The sequence below is a fragment of the Pogoniulus pusillus genome, chromosome Z (genome assembly GCF_015220805.1).
Source record: "Pogoniulus pusillus isolate bPogPus1 chromosome Z, bPogPus1.pri, whole genome shotgun sequence".
NCBI lineage: Eukaryota > Metazoa > Chordata > Aves > Piciformes > Lybiidae > Pogoniulus > Pogoniulus pusillus.
The window spans coordinates 75772974-75789867 of record NC_087309.1 but is presented as its reverse complement, the minus strand read 5'-3'; the positions used below and the strand labels follow the sequence as shown (position 1 = coordinate 75789867).

Genomic DNA, 16894 nt, shown 5'->3' with positions numbered 1-16894 from the left:
AAACTGTTGGATTGAGTCCAAAGGAGGGCCGCAAAGATGACCAGAGGGCTGGAACACCTCTCCTACGAGAACAGGCTGCAAGAGTTGAGGCTCTTCAGCCTGGATAAGCCTTCGAGGAGACTTTCTAGTGGCCTTCCAGTATCTGAAGGGGGCCTACAAGAAGGCTGGGGAGGGACTGTTTACAAGGTCTTGTAATGACAGGACAAGGGGTAATGGGTTTAAACTGGAAGAGAGGAGGTTTAAACTGGATGTTAGGAAGAAGTTCTTTACAGTGAGGGTGATGAAACACTGGCACAGGTTGCTCAGGGAGGTTGTGGATGCTCCCTGGAGGTGTTTAAGGTAAGGTTGGATGAGACCTTGAGCGAACCTGTTCTAGTGGGAGGTGTCCCTGCCTATGGCTGGGGGTTGGAACTAGATGATCTTTGAGATCCCTTCCAACCTAAACCAGTCTATGATTCTATGACTTATGAAAGGTGAACCTGTAAGCACCCGGTGGAATGGTTTAATTCCCAGAGATTTCCTAGCTGTCAAGAGCTACATCTGATGGTAAATCAAATAAATCTGTGGTTGCTGCAGTTCAACTTTTCAATTGCTTCTTTTACAACTTAAATCCTCATAGGATCTATAGTTTAACCCCCTGGAGCTTCTATTGTCCTGACTGAGAACTAGGCTTCTCTTCGTGACGTACTCCACCCCCTCTCACCAGAAGTGGCAGAGGCATCGCAGCTCTTGACCACTGCAAACTAATTTTGCTGTTGCTGGTGTGGCTCTTCTTTGGCTGTAACTCAAGTGTTTACTGCCTTCTGGGGTTAATATTTGATTTCTGGCAAGGCATTTTATCTTCCTCTTTTGTTACGGTAATTGATTTGCTTTAGTTGGCCAAGCTCCTCTCAGCTTGGCTACAGATAAGCAGATTGCCATACGTGATTACATCCTTATAATCAACTAAGAACTACTTAATAACAAATTATAATAATGCTATCATTGTTTTAAATGCATGAGTCTTATGAGCTAAATTCACCTTTCAGAAAAGGTGAAGAATAAGGAAGTTGACAGGTTTTCCAGGCATGAATTTGCCCTTGGATTCAAAACTTAAGGTAGGCAAAGCCCTCAAGCCTGAGCAACCTGGAATTTTTTCTTTCCTCTTTTTTAATTTTTTTTTTCCTTTTTGTTTGTTATTCCAATTATAAATAAGTATTAAATATGGATTTAATCAATTATGTGCTGCAACTATCGAGATATATCAGTACAACCGAAAGCTGAATTTGGTGCTCCCTGTTCAGAATAGCAGACATAATTACTTTGTGTTGCCTTTCTATGCTGCTTCCTGTCTACTAACAGCTTCTCAGCACAGTATGGTAAACCAGCTTTAAGCAGAAGAATATGCTGGAATTTTGAACAAACATTGTCTTTGCAGGCGTGTATACACTTATTCTGTAAACGCCAGTATTGATGCACTTCTTCCACAAGATTAATGACTACAAAACTTACAGAATATTGTGTATGAGTTGCTCTATAAAAACTCTGTTAATACTACTTCATTGTGGCAAATCTGGTACATCTTCTGTTTAAATTACCTTGAGACAAAGATTTCACTACCACTACTCTTTTATTAGCTCAGACCAGGAAATCCTTTCCCTCAGCACGATACTATTTTAGAGGTTTTCTATGCTGCAGAAGTAAAAGCACTCAACAAAGGATATAGAAGTAGCAAATCTCATACAAGTCATTCTTGCAGGGGAGAAGGTCTAACAACTATACTGCCCTCAAAGTATTAACTCTTCTTTGTCTTTGTTTTCAGAAACATATATAGTCTTAAAAGCATCCCAGGATGCCAGCCTGAGAAGGAGCACCTGAAAGAAACATCATACATTCAGAGACAGATCCATATTGAATCTTGGCCTAAGTCAGCATAAAGGGGAAAAATCAAAGGATATAGCCCTATATTTGATGTAGGTTTCTCTCTTCTCATTCTAAAAACAAAAGGAAATATATTTTGTATCTTGATATAAAGGAGAACAAAAGGGGTTTTTACTGGTGGCAATGCAAAAAGTAAATGGAATTTTCAAGCCTTTGAAGAAATAAACCATGTGCTTAGCTCACAGTTCCAAATTCTATCTCTTTATATAAAAGTTAAGCACTCAGGATAGTATAGCATCTGATCTGCCACGTCAGATGGGTAGGTCTGCCCTGCTGCAGCTCATTGTGCATGGAAAGAAAAGAGAACATAGAAAAGTATCATAGGAGGACAACAGAACCCAATCTTTTATGTATCACTTCTGCGCATACTATTTACCCTTTTCCTAATAGTTTGTCCTGCTTCAGAGGATCTTCTAGAGTTCTATCAGGCTGCAGCACACTGTGTGTGGCTTTCCATAAGGAAAGCTCAATCTAATGCGCACCTATGATTTGCTTTCTTTGAGCCAACTGAGGTAAACTCTTGCCCTAGAAGAAGGTTCAATCTCTGCCAGTTCTCTAAGTGCACACGGTTAAGGCTTTGCTGCTACATGGTCACCTGCCCCTGTGCTTCTGTGTGCACTGCCCCCTTTTCTAGGTTTTGCTGTAAGTGACATTTAAAAGCAGAGAAAAGTTCTACTTTTGGTTATTTCTCCAAAGGATCCACAAAAGGCAAATAAAGACATTGGTCACTGCAAACAAACAAAAGAGAAAACCTTCCTAACCCTCTGATCAGATCCCTGGATTATTCCCTTAGAAACAAAATCAGCAGGAAGGAGACAAAAAATGTCTTAACTCCCCATCTACAATGAATGGGAAAGCACCTCAGTTACCCTTCTGAAGATGTAGGAGTTAGCAGAACCCAAAGCCCCATGCGACAGCAGAGATGAGCAAAACTCTCATAAAAGGTAAACGGACCTGGAAACAAAGATATTTCCTTCTACAGATATGTTCTTTGCACCGTTCTGCAGTGAGGCATTTGTTACCCTCCTTCTGTTTCACTAACAGGCTGGCACACCTCTCTGCTAGGACAAGCCATCCAAAGAGGCTTATATCTCCAGATGGCCTCTTCCCCTCGGTCCCCGTTAAGTTTCAGAATCTTAGCTGTAACTGGAAGTGTATGCATGCAAGGTACACACAGAAAATTCATTCTTTATTGCTTGGCTGTGACAGATACCTCTGCTGCAGCCACAAAACAGTCAAAAGATTAGACATAGCACTGGACTCGAACAAAAGCCTAGTATGTTCTCGCTTAGAGGTCAACTAATTGAAGTCACAAAGGATTTGCAAGACCATGTGCCGAGGTTTTTCAATATTCAGATCCTAAACATAACTGCAAACAGTAAAACTGGGTTTTCTCTTGTTGCACATACATTGGAAAGAATGCTTCCACATGAATATGGCATATTTCACTTTTCAAGATTAAAAAGAACTGCCTGTAGCAGACACATGAATTCCTTTGCCTACCTGGTTCCTCAGTCCTGCATCTTCCGGAGGGTTAAGACCATAAAGTTTGTTGTATGATAATAACACAAATTACTCTGGTGTCTAAATATCCTAAGGTTCCTAAAGACTAGGTGACTTCTCATCATTCTCCATAGTCTGACAACCTCCCCAAATCCTAAGGAAGGATGCAAATGAGACTGTGTCATGCCCCTTGCATTGAACTTTGATTAAGAAAATGGTGGTGCTCCTACCTGGAACTGAGAACACATCAAGGCCTGTTTTTTGTATCATCAGGGTGTCTGTCCTGAGAGAAAACTGAATGTGCCCCATGGATACAGTGAGCAAAGAAAAGCTGTGGTTTGACAATGGGAATAGCAGAACTTTCCCAGATAATATCTCTTGCATAAAATGTCATGAACTTTCTCTTCCTCCCTCCTGGATCCGCGTGTTATTTTCATACAACATGAAAACTAACAAATCTAGCATATGAGAAATCTCCTTCCACTCACTTGAGCTCTGAACTGTACAAGGAATCCTTCTTTGCTAAAACAACTTGAGTGAGGGAAGCGAAGTCTCTAGTGCTTACAGCCCCTAGCAATCAATCTGCATGACGTGCAGGTGAGGGTGACTTTCCCTTTAGTGGAATGAGAGACAATGCCACGCTCTGCAGACCCCTATGGGTGCAGTCATCTAGGCGCTAGTCATTCAGGCAGCACACAGCTCATCTGTCCAGTCAGCAAGTCAGAGAGGTAGGCTTGAAGTAGGAGCAGAATTTGCCTTGGTTCCACTACAGACAACAAACCAACAGGTTGGTTTCTTACCAAAGTTCCCTTCAGGCATCTTTTTAAATAAAGGCTTAATAAATTTTCACTGTCGCACGTAAATCCCCTCCCACATATCAATAAAACTTTCTTCTAGAGAATGAACACAGATACACTAACCAAGAATTAACTACGTATGTCAGTGGCTAATGAGAAACAAAGACCTGAACTATTTTGTAACGACAGTTTCCCACAGGGTCCACTGTGATAATGAACTGTCAGAGCCTCAGCTATGACAGTGACAACACAACCAACCAACCACTAAATAGGACCTTTTAAAGCTGTGCCCCACAATAAGGTTGAGGACAAGTGCAGTCTCAGCCAACATGCTTTCAGTGCCTAAAAGCATCTTAGTTTTGAGTTGATAATTACAGTGTGCTGAGCTAACCAGCTGTCACTAAGGAACAGGAGCTGCCCAAGTGAAGCAAAATGCGTATAAGTTTACTGCTGATTTATAACACAAGAATGAACCCAGTTACAGCCTTCTAAGGCATGGAAGTTAAAGACAGAAGGGGGGGGGGGGGGGAAGGAAAAAAAAAAGAAAAGGGAGGAAGAAAGAGCTTTGAACATTTTGTTCCAGTCAGTTTCCAAGAAATAGGAAAATGCCACACATGATCCAGTTGTAAGGATGCCCACCCACATCCCCAGCCTTGCTGAAGGGGCCACTGGGCAGATACCAGAAACACATACTTCCCAGAACACACAGACTCGATCTTTGCCAAGACATGAACTCTTGCAATGGCAGCATACATACACAGCAGGGCAAACAAGGAAAAAGAACTGCAGAGATGGCTGAATAAACTTTATTCAGAGTCTGACATATGATGTCAGTATAATGAACATGACTTAAAGAAGAACACTCATAAGCAGACTGAGTTGGCAACTCTGACCAATTAGTACCAATTAATTTTATGGTGCTAGCTAGCTCACATGTATGATATTCTATAAAAGCATGATAGATGTCACCATAAATCAGTCACCTTTCTCTCCTGCACTCTTTGTATTTGGGAAGTACTTACAGTTGAATCTTCCTTAATGCTTCTTGTAGACTGAAATGAATGTAAATGTAGTCTGTCAGTCTTCACAAGCAGCTGAAAATGCACGGACCAGGAAAGTTCTTTTCTTTCCTAGCATCTATATGGTCGCAGCTTTCAAAAAGCAACACTGTTGTGTGCCAGCTACTGTACACCATAATTTTTTGCAGAAACTGTAGTCTGCGCAGAACAAAGACAGGCAAAATGTAGGGGTTTTCTCCCTTTCCTTCTGGAGTTCAAGGTCTCTTCCAGCACAATAAATACCAGCTGCCTAAGTGCTCATCTACTTGGAAGGCATTTTCGGCAGCAGCAATCAACACAAATGCTGCTACCCTTGTTAAACTGTAATGGCAGAATGCTCCATGTGCTTATCAGTAAAGGAAATACTAAAAATTACCATAATTTTCATTGTTGTAACTGAAACAGCTGGATTTTTGTCTCAAATTTCTCAGAATTGGCACTTGTAGAGAAAGAAACGGGTGTTGTTTGTTGATATGCATGCCATCTGCACTTAACTAAAATACTGAGGTACACAAAGCATTATTGTTAGCCCTACAGACAAGATGTCAACAGGGTACATTATTAACAAACTACTTTACAAGGAGTGCTGATTAACTGCTGCCTTCTGCAAGACCACCAGCAGGAGAGCAAGTACATACAGACCTGCTTTTAGGAGGGCTTGGTCTGAAGCCAGGAGTTACAGGATCTGCAGGGCTGCTTTGCCTTTTGGTAGTCCAACATCCACAAGATGGTCCTTTGGCAATTTCCAGGACTCTGCTTCTAGCCTGCCCTTCTTGTCAGAATGTTAAGGAGACAAGGAAGGGTCAGAAGCTAGTATAATGGTTTACATACCCATTTCAAGATTTACTGAGTAAGTTTTCCATTGTTTTCCATGTACAAATCTCAACTAACTTATAGGCTAGTGTGCTGCTCTCACTACTGCTTCTGTCACATTTATTCCTGTAACATTTTCTTCAATAGGAGAATGGTAATTAAACCACATGTTCCAAGAATATAGCAGCCTCTAACTGTAAAAATACCCCTACAGATCTGCATTTTTCCTTACAACATCATTGGCTTCTGAAACCCAAATACATAGAGATGAAAAGGTATTTATCATCGGTGCCTTGGCAAACAACTCTTATAAGGCTTCTGTTGAGTGCATCCCTTCATTGCTGCTTCCCCCACCTAGAAAACAAGGCTAGGAATGTGTAACTAGCTGCTTCATAATAGTGAGTTTAAAAAAAAAACAAAAACCACTTTCTATTTAGACAGTGTCATAAAGTACAAGTTTTGTATTCACCAAAGTTCTTATTTGGTGTATTTTGAAAACAATGACACAAACTCATTGCTGCCACCCCTGCCTCGATTTCAAACTCTCAAGTGGAAACTCTGCAGATATGGATTTGGCTGCAATGAATACTCTCTTTTATTCTCACACATCCTGGCCTCCTTAAAGTTTAAGGGCATTACAACATAGTAAAAAATAAAAGCAACTGGAAAGGAAAAAAAATGCAGTCAGAAAAAAAGACTTTACAACACCATTTCTCTTGAATTTGCTTCAGTGATGTCTTGTACGCCATGAAGCTAACCCTCCTCTCACAAAATGTAAACTGGGAAACTCAGTGGAGTCCTTCTAGATTAACAGTCACAAACAGAAGCTGCTGAAGAAAGCAACTAAGAAATGCATAGCATTTGCTAATTTAAGACACACACACACACATACCACAAAAAAAAAAAAAAAAAAAGACTTGACATGGAACAAAAGAAAATGCGAGGTCTGCTGCTTAGCTAAGTGCCCTAATTCCTTGCTTATTCCAGTCCATATGCTGTTTACAGTCTGTTATGTACCATCCTGCATAAAAATAAACAAGGATTAACAAATCAGCACTTCAAAACTACTTGCTATAGCTCTCTTTCCACACCCTCATAAATGCAAACGAAGAAAGACTTCTGAAAAAGGAGCTACCAGAACGATTTTTCCTCACATTGTGCCAAGCAGGCATCAGAAATGCCAGTTGGGGAAATGGTAAATTGCATCACGAGGGCCAGTCTAGCTAAGTATTTGAACATCACCATTTGGAAAAATCTCTTCCTGGATATTTTTAAATATATCTTTGCCTGTAATTAACCAAATTGAAAGCTTGCTACAGCAGCTAGGAACAAGTGGTTCCAGAACCTGCACTATTCCTGCTACTGCAGAAAAAGTACTGCGCTTTCACATACAAACCTTGCTGAAAGCCATAGCTAAGGACAGTGGTGATCCGTCTCCTGCTCCAGTGCAGTGTTTCTAGTTCAAGCCTATCTCTGATAAAACCTTCCTAAATCAGGCTTGTCACTGACATAGAGGGAAACAAGCAATCTCACAGAAAAGAGGTATATCTTGCCTTGGAAATATCTCAGAAACTGGGGAGGCTGTGGGTTTGAATGAAAAGACAGTACATATATAGCAAATAAATGCTGCAGCTTTCCAACCAGTAATTTACATCTGCAGACATATAGGAGAGGAGGATCATCCAGATCATCCACACCATGGAGTTTACTGTCTCCAATGAGAAGTGAACTGCTGACGGGCTTGAGAAGTGACACAAGGCAAAGATCAAATATGGGCAGGGCACAGTATGAACTCTGAGAAGAAGAAAAGGAAGATTACTAAACTGGTGCTGTTCAAAAGAAAATTAATCTCCATACCTCAGTTTATTGGTAATGCTAATCAGATTTTCTCCTGTTTTCTAACTTAAATATTTCAGGTCTTGTTAATATAGACTTCTTCATCCTGAGCAGCCAGTTACAGCTGCTCAGCAACAAGTTAAACATCTGCCCCGCACAGAGTTCAAATAAAGATTTTACAAAACATCTTAATTAAATGCACAGTAAGAATGTATCCATATCTAAACAAACATCACAGTCACTTGTTTCTGCCGTGATTTTTTTTCCTGTTACACTAGACAACCATGTTTGGGGTATGCTTGGAAAAAAACACAGAAACTTTTGCTAGCTTATTTATCACTGCTTCTTAGTAACTGAACTTTATTTTGATGCCATATATTGAACAGCTGCCACCCTGCTGAAAATATTTCTGCATCCCATTTGGTTAGTTATCCTATAATTTCAAATGGATGTGATCTCTTATGGAGGTTTGCAGATGTAGTTCCCTCACCCTCCCCAGCTCTAGCATAACAATGCATGTCAGAACACAAGTTCTGACACAGACTTTGGAGATGGATGTGGAAAGGTTACACAATTTTGCATTAAACTCATCATGATCAAGCAGTACCACTCAAAGCAATAACTCTCCTGGCCAAATAATTAAGTGAGGAAATAAAAAAATAAAATAAAATAAACCCCCCAAACCCCACAAACAAACAAACAAAAAAACCCCAAAATCAAAACAAAAACCCAAGTCGTCACTTTTCGGATGTCCTGTTACATCAAAGCACAGGTTGCAACAAGCTGAGAAAGTGAAATGTGCTTCAACGTCTTTTTCAGTTGCTATGGTAGTTTCTTATGGAAAATTCCTTGTTCTGCGTGATGTTTTTCCTGCCTCATTTGGGATGGCAGAACCGTTCCTTGTGTCACCTGAGAAACCGGGCTGTCAGTTTCCACCTATTGGTGAGAAAGAAACTCATCAGCAGCAGAACTAAATGGAAAATTCCTTGGGTAGAAGTTTCTGCGCTGGAGGCCAACATGACACTGGGGAGGATGGACAGGTAGGTCAGAGGCTTAGGAGGCCATGCAAGATATCTGGTTTCCACCTCATGGTCATCTACAGATTTTCTCTGTGAGCTGGGACAAGGGATCTAATGACTGGGACTGCCAGCTTATTCAGGCAGGGTAGTGAGGCATCACCACCCCATTCTTCACTCTGTGTGTGAAGCTTCAGGTCTTTAACCTGCCCACAGGCCAACCAAGGGGCTGCAGATTGCAGGAGCATAGCCATTGCCCAAAAGATTTTCAGGCAGAGGTTATTTTCAGCTGCCGAGTCTCACAAGACCACACAGTGAGGTCTTGTTTGGACCGTGGAGCTCTGTAATAACAAATGATTGCATTGTTCTTTGCTCTTACAGAAAAATATCAACATAGGCAAGGAGAGAAAACTCCAGCGTTACTGTACAGCCAAACAGGAAAAAGGCAATTTGACTTTTGTGGGAGATCTGCAATCTATTTTCTGCATAGATGGTACAAACATTTGCCAGAAATACAGATAAAAATGGTATTACGGCATCACACAAGTGATACAAAGCAACCAGGAATAATGCCTTTTCACTAGAGGAATTTAGTTTATGGATTACTTGGAAGCAATCCAATTTTAATGCGACATTTTTCCTGATGGAATGTTTTTCCTTCCGATCAAAAAATAATAATAAAAAAAAATAGAATCCGCCACTTCTGATTCATGACAAAACTAAAGCATATTTTTAAAAGTGAAAAAAGAAAATGCATTAACATTTTAACACAGTTGGATACCTGCCGTGCTTCAGAATGACGAAATTCCCATGGGCTCCCTACGGTGACAAGAAGAGCTTTTGACCTCTCTGAGGAAATGGGTTTTGAAAATAATAAATGTATAAGTGCTTGAAAAGAAACTCCTTTAGTAAAGTCTATTATGAGAATGAAGAACACATTCAAGATGTGACAATGCAATTGCACTCCATGGGACAAATCTTCTTTTAGTGCCAACCGTTAAAGCTCCATTGACTTCAGTGGAGTTTCACCCTTTAATTCAAGGTTTGGACTTAGTGCATATCATTTGCAGTTTGCATAAAACTCCTGTTATCTTTTAGAGTTACTCCCCTTCCCAGATAAGTTCAAGAAAATTAATGGGAAAAGGTGTAGTAATGAAAGAAAATGTGCCAAATATTAACTGAGCACAAGTCAGGACACTCAAAATTTTCATTCCCACAGCAATGATTTCAGCATAAAGCTGACTGAAAAGTCTGACTGAAAAATGTTCATGGTCTAAAATAAAATCTCAAAGATTTGGCAACAGGGAATTGTGATTTTGAGTCACCTTTGGCCCTTCTGAAAAAGTCAACTTCAACACTCCAAAGTGAAGAGAAAAAGAAAAGCAACCTCCAGAAAACACACACGCAAGATCTTACCCATAATTTTGAAACATTTACCAAAATCAGGGGTGCCCTCTGCTCTAACTGATGTTCTGATTTTAAAGTAGAAAATAATTCTGGAAGTCTAAAATCTCCCACAAGAGTGAAGTTCTATTTTTGAACAGCTTTACTTCTGCACACTAAAATCTCAGCTTTTACCTTGGAACTTTGGAGGTGGAAGAGCTGTGCTGAAGATGGAATAATTAAGTAAAGGCTGCATCATTCTGGTTGTACAAGGTGGTAAAGGCACTAAGACCTTCCACTCTCGCTTTGCATTATGGTGGAAGAACCATAATTTCAAGGCCTAACATCTTTCAGATGAAGAGCTGCAAGTTCAATCTCATACAGAAGCCTATGCAGGATCCCTGAACGTTAGGACATTGCTCCACTGATCAACTTCCTCATTCTCATGCAAAGGCTGTCAAATTTTATTCCTAAGAAATTTATCCAGTAAAAATCCAGTGCATGTGGAAAAGATGAGGAAAATGAAAGTTAAAACTTGCCTTCGAGCATGGCAAAGCTGTAAAGGAGATGTAACAATGTTACATAAGTTTGAACCCACATCCCAGAATTTAATGTAACTGGCTTTTGACAAACTTTACATCTTGATCTGAATGCTGAGTTAAAAGTAATTGCTTAGAAAATCTCTTCTACATGATAAAATGATAATTATTCAAAGAAAGATCCCTTAATGTAATTCCTGTCACTGTAAATAGTCACTGATGTATAAAACCTTTTGAAGACCTTAAGTTTTGTATATGGCAGTATTTTGGGGCAAGAACTCAACATATGGATTATGATGGGCCATGCCATCTTCTGTAATGTTCCTGCTATTATCATAATATTATTAATATAAAGAAAACCCACAGGATGGCTCTTCTGTGTTCCAGCAACCAATGCAAATTGTCTCTCTTAAATACCCAGTCCTTTTGACAGTCACAAGCATTGACATTACATTTCCTTTATGCCAGCACTCTTCCTCCTGTTATCTCCAGCAACAAAACTAGTACCTGAGGTCTGGAACTGGGGAGCATGGATAGATACAGAAATAAATGGCAACCCAGAAGAGGATCTTCAGGTGTCTTACAGTCTATTAATCCCTTTGCTCAGTCCTAAGAGCCAAGAAATTTTATAGTTATTGCTATAGTGAAGTGCCACCACAGAATGCAAGAAGGCTTCCCTCCTGAAAAGTTGGAGAAGCAACAAACACCAGTTTAAAGCTATAAATCAAAACAACAAAAAATGTTAAAGCTGTAGATACAGCCCTGCCATGCCAACCTCTTCCATGAGGCTCCAGAGGAGTGTGGATTAAATGCCTTTCCCAATCCCACCTGGATATTGAATTAATTGCCTTTTAGGATGAAATACAGGAAAGAGGGGAAATCTGATGTACACACTGGCCTAGTGAAAGCTAATTAAAAAGACTCCTTAATCAAACACTGCTGCTTTCAACAAGTCAGGTAATATATCAAAAGCAAAGCTTACCTGCCCAAATCTTTTGGCTTCCTAAATCAAAATCCTCAAGACAGGGAGGGCAAAACCTAGGTGATTATTATTATTGTTTGAACTTTGAAGTAGTACAGCTGCAAAATTTGTCTTAATTAGAGTAAATGGTCAACAGTCCTGCCCTTTTTTCTTCCTTACAGGTTCTTCTTCCTCCCCCACTCTGTGCTTCATTCTCTTTTTCTGGGAAAGAGAAATTTGTACCCCTCACTGTTTCATAGGTTGTCACTTCTTAACAGACTCCTCTCTGCTTAGTGCTTGGGTATGTGCAAGTTGCAGGCTTCTATATTTTTCCTGCAGTTTCCCTATTGTCTGAGCATGATGTAGATGTATCTGCCTCACCTTTGTGATGTGGGTTCAATTTAGTCAGTAATTGTGTCTCAGAGTTTATATTTATGATGCCATGTCTAGAATAGTGTCACCCCTTAACATGCTTGCTGGCTTAAACAATGCCTACAGATAAAGAGTATTTTCTCCAAGTTTGTGACACAGGTCTTCGTTGTAGCAAAGCCAGGGGACTTACAGTGAATTCTGTCCATACAGAGCAGATGCTTGTTAAAGGTATCAGTCAAAATGCTAAAGAGCCTGCGTTGTCTTTCCTTTGTTCTGCAGTCTTGCTATAAGACAGTACTATTTTAAGAGACTGAAATACTTTGTATTTTTTGCATTTGTGCATACAGTGTACATTTTCTAAGTCTTCACATTGGTTTTCTCTAGTGCTTTTCTCCACCATGTCTCATTAGATTGAAAAGATGGTGGAGAAAATTTTGTCTCCTGTGAATCAAGCCCTCACCTTCTGTCGATCAGACGAAGTGCTAGCTGCCCGGAAATGTGATTTTATTTACAACCATGCTACAGCTTGCACAACTTAACAGCACACTCCAAGAACCTCAATAAGCCAAGTGTATCAGATGGCAGAAATGCTTCGCTTGCACCATGTTCAATGTCTCATTTGTTTACTTAAGAGCAACAACCCAAAAGCTAATTCCAAATACACTCATGTCAGAGACAATGAGTTTGGTCACAGATGAAGTCAGACAAAGCTTGTGCCATCACAGAATACGAGATACAAAGAATACAGTGCTTGCTGGTTTTGGCTTGAATGTTGTCAAATACAGTTTGATCTGTGGCCTTCTTTGCCTGAGTACCCAGAGAATTCACATGCCACACCAAACATCAAGTCCAGCTCAGCACTAACACTGCCAGCACAAAGCAGCAGTGAGAATGATGACCGGCTTCTGAGCGCAGAGGGTATATACCCTAACTTGTAAATTGTTATTTCTTTTTCTTATTGGAGATATGGGAAAGATTTTAACCCAAGATTGCCGTATTTTCTTAAACTGCATTTCCAATTGCCCTTCTTTATTAAAACTCCTGCATTAAAATATGTATCTGCAGCACCTTTGTTCTTAGCACTTCCTAGAATTTGTCTGTCTTTCTGAGTGGGATATCTAAGGATGAATTACAGAATGTTTCTTAAAAGCTTTTACGGACATTTGGATTGGACAACTGGTCTGACAAGGCCAAGAACTCACTGTAGCTGGGCACGGCCTTTTAGAGATGATGAAAAATAAACACTGCATGCTCAGGCAAAGACTAAACCAAATAAAATTCCAATATTTTTCTGTACACTTTCTCCCCAGTATTAAAAAAAGAATGTTTTTCTGTTCTTTTCCTGTATAAAGTGCTCTACATAATTTTTTGTACATATTCCATCAATAAACGCAAGCTGTAAAGCTGAGGTGGCAAAGCTCTCTGCTGTGGGAGCAATGAACACCCATGTGTTTTTGCTGTGTCTCAAAACCATTGTACCTTTCAGTCAAGAAGATTTATCAGTCCAGGATAAAACTCTTACCAGTTTGTTTAATGCTGTTTACCACAGTCCTGTTTCAATTGTGGAGGCCAAACTTGAAACACCCAGACATTGATATGCTGGAAAGACTCATGCTGATAAAACAGGCAAATCAGTTCTGGACTGGGTCTCTAGAGGAAAGCTATCATGTCAAAGAGAAGCTGAAATTTTATTCCTCATTTTTGAAAGATACACTTTATTTTGCACTGTGCTTATTTCTCAGTGTGTTGCTGTTTCAGGCTTTTCTGAAATGCTGCCATTAGAAAAGCCAAAAATTTGTAACCCTGAAGTGTGATACAACATTGTGATAAGTGTGTTCAGCCAATTCCAGCAAGGGGATGTTCTACATCAGCACGTATACTGCAAAAAACTTCAATGACTTTGGGGGAAGCAGTCACCTTCCAGTAAAATAAGAGTGTTGCAAACAGCTGAATTCAGATTAACTTTCAGAAGGACCCACTGCACCTGTAAGGAAAGCAAAAGCCTTGTGCCATCTTTTCTAGCAAGACAAAAAGAAACTATGTTCTCCAAGAACGACTTTGTGAATTTCAAGCTTAAGTCTATGCTACTATACCACATCTTCAGGACAAGATCTGTGACTTAATGTATCTGAAACTCCATCCCACTGAAAACATGCATCTGATGTCTCCTCTCAGGGTTATACACAAGACTGAAAGGATCCTTCCTGTGAGGTCAAGTTAAGCACAGAGTTTTTGTCTTTGTATCGATGCTTACTGGGGCTGGCTTTGGCAGCTGAAGGGGTCCTGCTCATGAACCCAACCTCTCCAGTAGCAGCCAGAGAACTGATGTGATTTGAAGTCAGTGGCACTGTACAGCTGTAGTCACCCATGGGCTGGAGGAGCTGAGGAATGGTGAACTTGTCTCTGCTCTTCCCCTTCTGGAGAAGGGCAGGGACCAGTCATCCTCCAGGCACACTGTCAACACAGTGGGTGTTCAGAGTCCTCAGGGCAGAACCAGAGGCTCATCCTGCTCCACTGGGGTCAGTGGAGGTGTCAGCTGTCCATGAGCATACAGCCTTTTAGCTCCTTCTGATTCCTCCTCTCATAGTTCTGAGGATTTCAGCCACAGGACAACATAAACATGTTGCTGTTAACGTTAGGGAAGCTGTTACATGCCATGCAGTGACTATCTGCTGGCTTATGAGACAGGGCTAGTTTTTTAAAAGGATATCAATCTTTGTCTCACGGAGCAGAAGTCAATCTCTATGTGTTGGAGGACCTGAAAGAAATATACTCCCTAGGGTTCATTAGATACTTTCCTGATGCAGGCTTTCTAATGCATACAGTACCAGCCATATTCAGGTACCAGAAAATTTACTACTGAGATACACTGTAGCAATTTGCCCATTCCTAAACTGAGTAGATTCAGTATGCAAAATAAGGTGAGAATTTGCCATTAACACAGACAGGAATGGCACTGCTGGGCAATGATAACATAAATCATCTTACTCTCACCTGACGTTACAGCACCTTTTTGCATTCCACCTTGCACAAGTTAATCTCATGGACCAAAGCATCATAAACACATGGGAACGTAGACAGTTCTGGAAAGAGCATGACTCTAATTTTGTGCCACTTCTAAATCAGAGAATGAAGCACAAACCCATAAGCGTTTGCCTACCTAAGAAGAATCTTTAGCTCTCCCACACAGTGTTAGTCAAAGCATTTCAGTCTGCTGGCAGTCCCATTGCTATTCCAGTTTCAACAGTTTCTTGAGCGGAGACTGCAAATACTGCAAAACAATTGCTTTTCTTCTGATCAGAATAAAACAGGGACAAGACAAACCATGTCCTCCTGCACATGAGGTCGACTAAATCAGCCATGTATTGTTCATTCTTTGCCAAAAGCTGAGACTGAAGTTCTTTTGTTTCTTTTCCATTTGTTTCTCTCTTTTTCTGCTCTTCACTAGTTTATATGGGACATATTTCCCTTGATGAGTATTGTTTTCAGCCTTTTTTTTTTTTTTAAGGCAGCCACAAGCCTTCCAAATTGTGAGAACCAAAAAACTGAGATCACATCCTTGAAAGACAGTCTAGAAACTCAAATCTAAACACTCGGAAATTAGAAGAGCTGTGTGGGAGTGGCTTCACTTCGGAAAGTTTCTAATTGAGACTATAGCTCAAAGAAGTATTCACAACAGCAGCTGAAAATTCTGTCCCATCTGTATTTTACTCAAAATGATATACACTAGAGATTGTTTGAAGTAGATCTGGCTTTTTTCTAGGCAGTCTTGGGACTAAATAACCATGTGACAGAGGCAAACAACCTATTTTCCATTCTTCCTTTCCAGTGCCGTGGGAAACAGCACAAGGTGGGAGGAGGGAAAGGGAGTACCACTGTAAAGACAGCTTCACTTCTCACCTCCTGCACTCTTGGTTCAGCCCTTCAGCACAATTTGGTTGTGCTCATGGGATCCTCAGGTAGAGTGAAACCCTTTCCCTGCACCTACACAATTACTGATTTCCAAAACAGTTTCCAATAACCAGTTTTTAAAGGCAGTAGCTGAATATGAAGGAACCATTTACTGGAATGATCCAAAGTGTTCAACTGACTAACGCTAACTTCTATTAACTAGACACCACACTTCCAAGCTGTTCAGGAACTTGTTACAAAACCAGTTAGTCAGTGAGTTAGCACCTGAATGCCTTCGAGATGCTCCTTTCATATGCCTAGCTGACATCTGAAAATGGAATTCAGACTTCCCAGATGCATAAATTTAAAAAAAAAAATCCCTAGAGAGATTATTAGTTACACTACGGAGACTTAAAAACAGGTTGTGGTTGGTATGCAGACACCATGTGTCTTTTCTACTTGTAAACAATGCCCCCGTGCAGCATGTTTTCTATTTAAATGTTTAATTGCCCCCAAAAGCTAACATGTATTAGCCAGAGGTACCACACAACTTTTCATCAACAGAATTTTAACAATTTCAGAACTCATTGCAAGGTCTTAACTTAAGTTATTTGACACATTTTTCCCCTGCCAGGGGTTTGTACTGCAATCACAGTCATTTGCACATTTGCAATTTGCAAATAATAGTCTTCAATTATTATGAGGCCTGATGGGCTGAAGATAAGACCAAGGGAGTGTTTACCTCATGCCAGATCTGTATGCCTCATGACTTAACTTGCAAATTGGTCTTTGAAGAGCAGCAACC

The 16894-nt window shown here is 40.3% G+C and overlaps 1 protein-coding gene across 3 annotated transcripts in view; it reads right to left on the bottom strand.

Annotated features, from left to right (window-relative positions):
• Window positions 1-16894, bottom strand: part of NTRK2 (neurotrophic receptor tyrosine kinase 2) — a 227066-nt gene that overhangs the window by 66996 nt on the left and 143176 nt on the right. Inside the window, exon 13 of one of the 3 annotated variants that reach the window (XM_064140074.1) lies at window positions 8257-8863. The exons of the other annotated variants lie outside the window; for them this stretch is intronic. Within the exon in view, the coding sequence (XP_063996144.1) occupies window positions 8853-8863 (11 nt within the window). The 3' untranslated portion in view covers window positions 8257-8852. Of the gene's footprint in view, window positions 1-8256; window positions 8864-16894 lie in introns of those variants that run through there. 3 annotated transcript variants of the gene reach the window in all.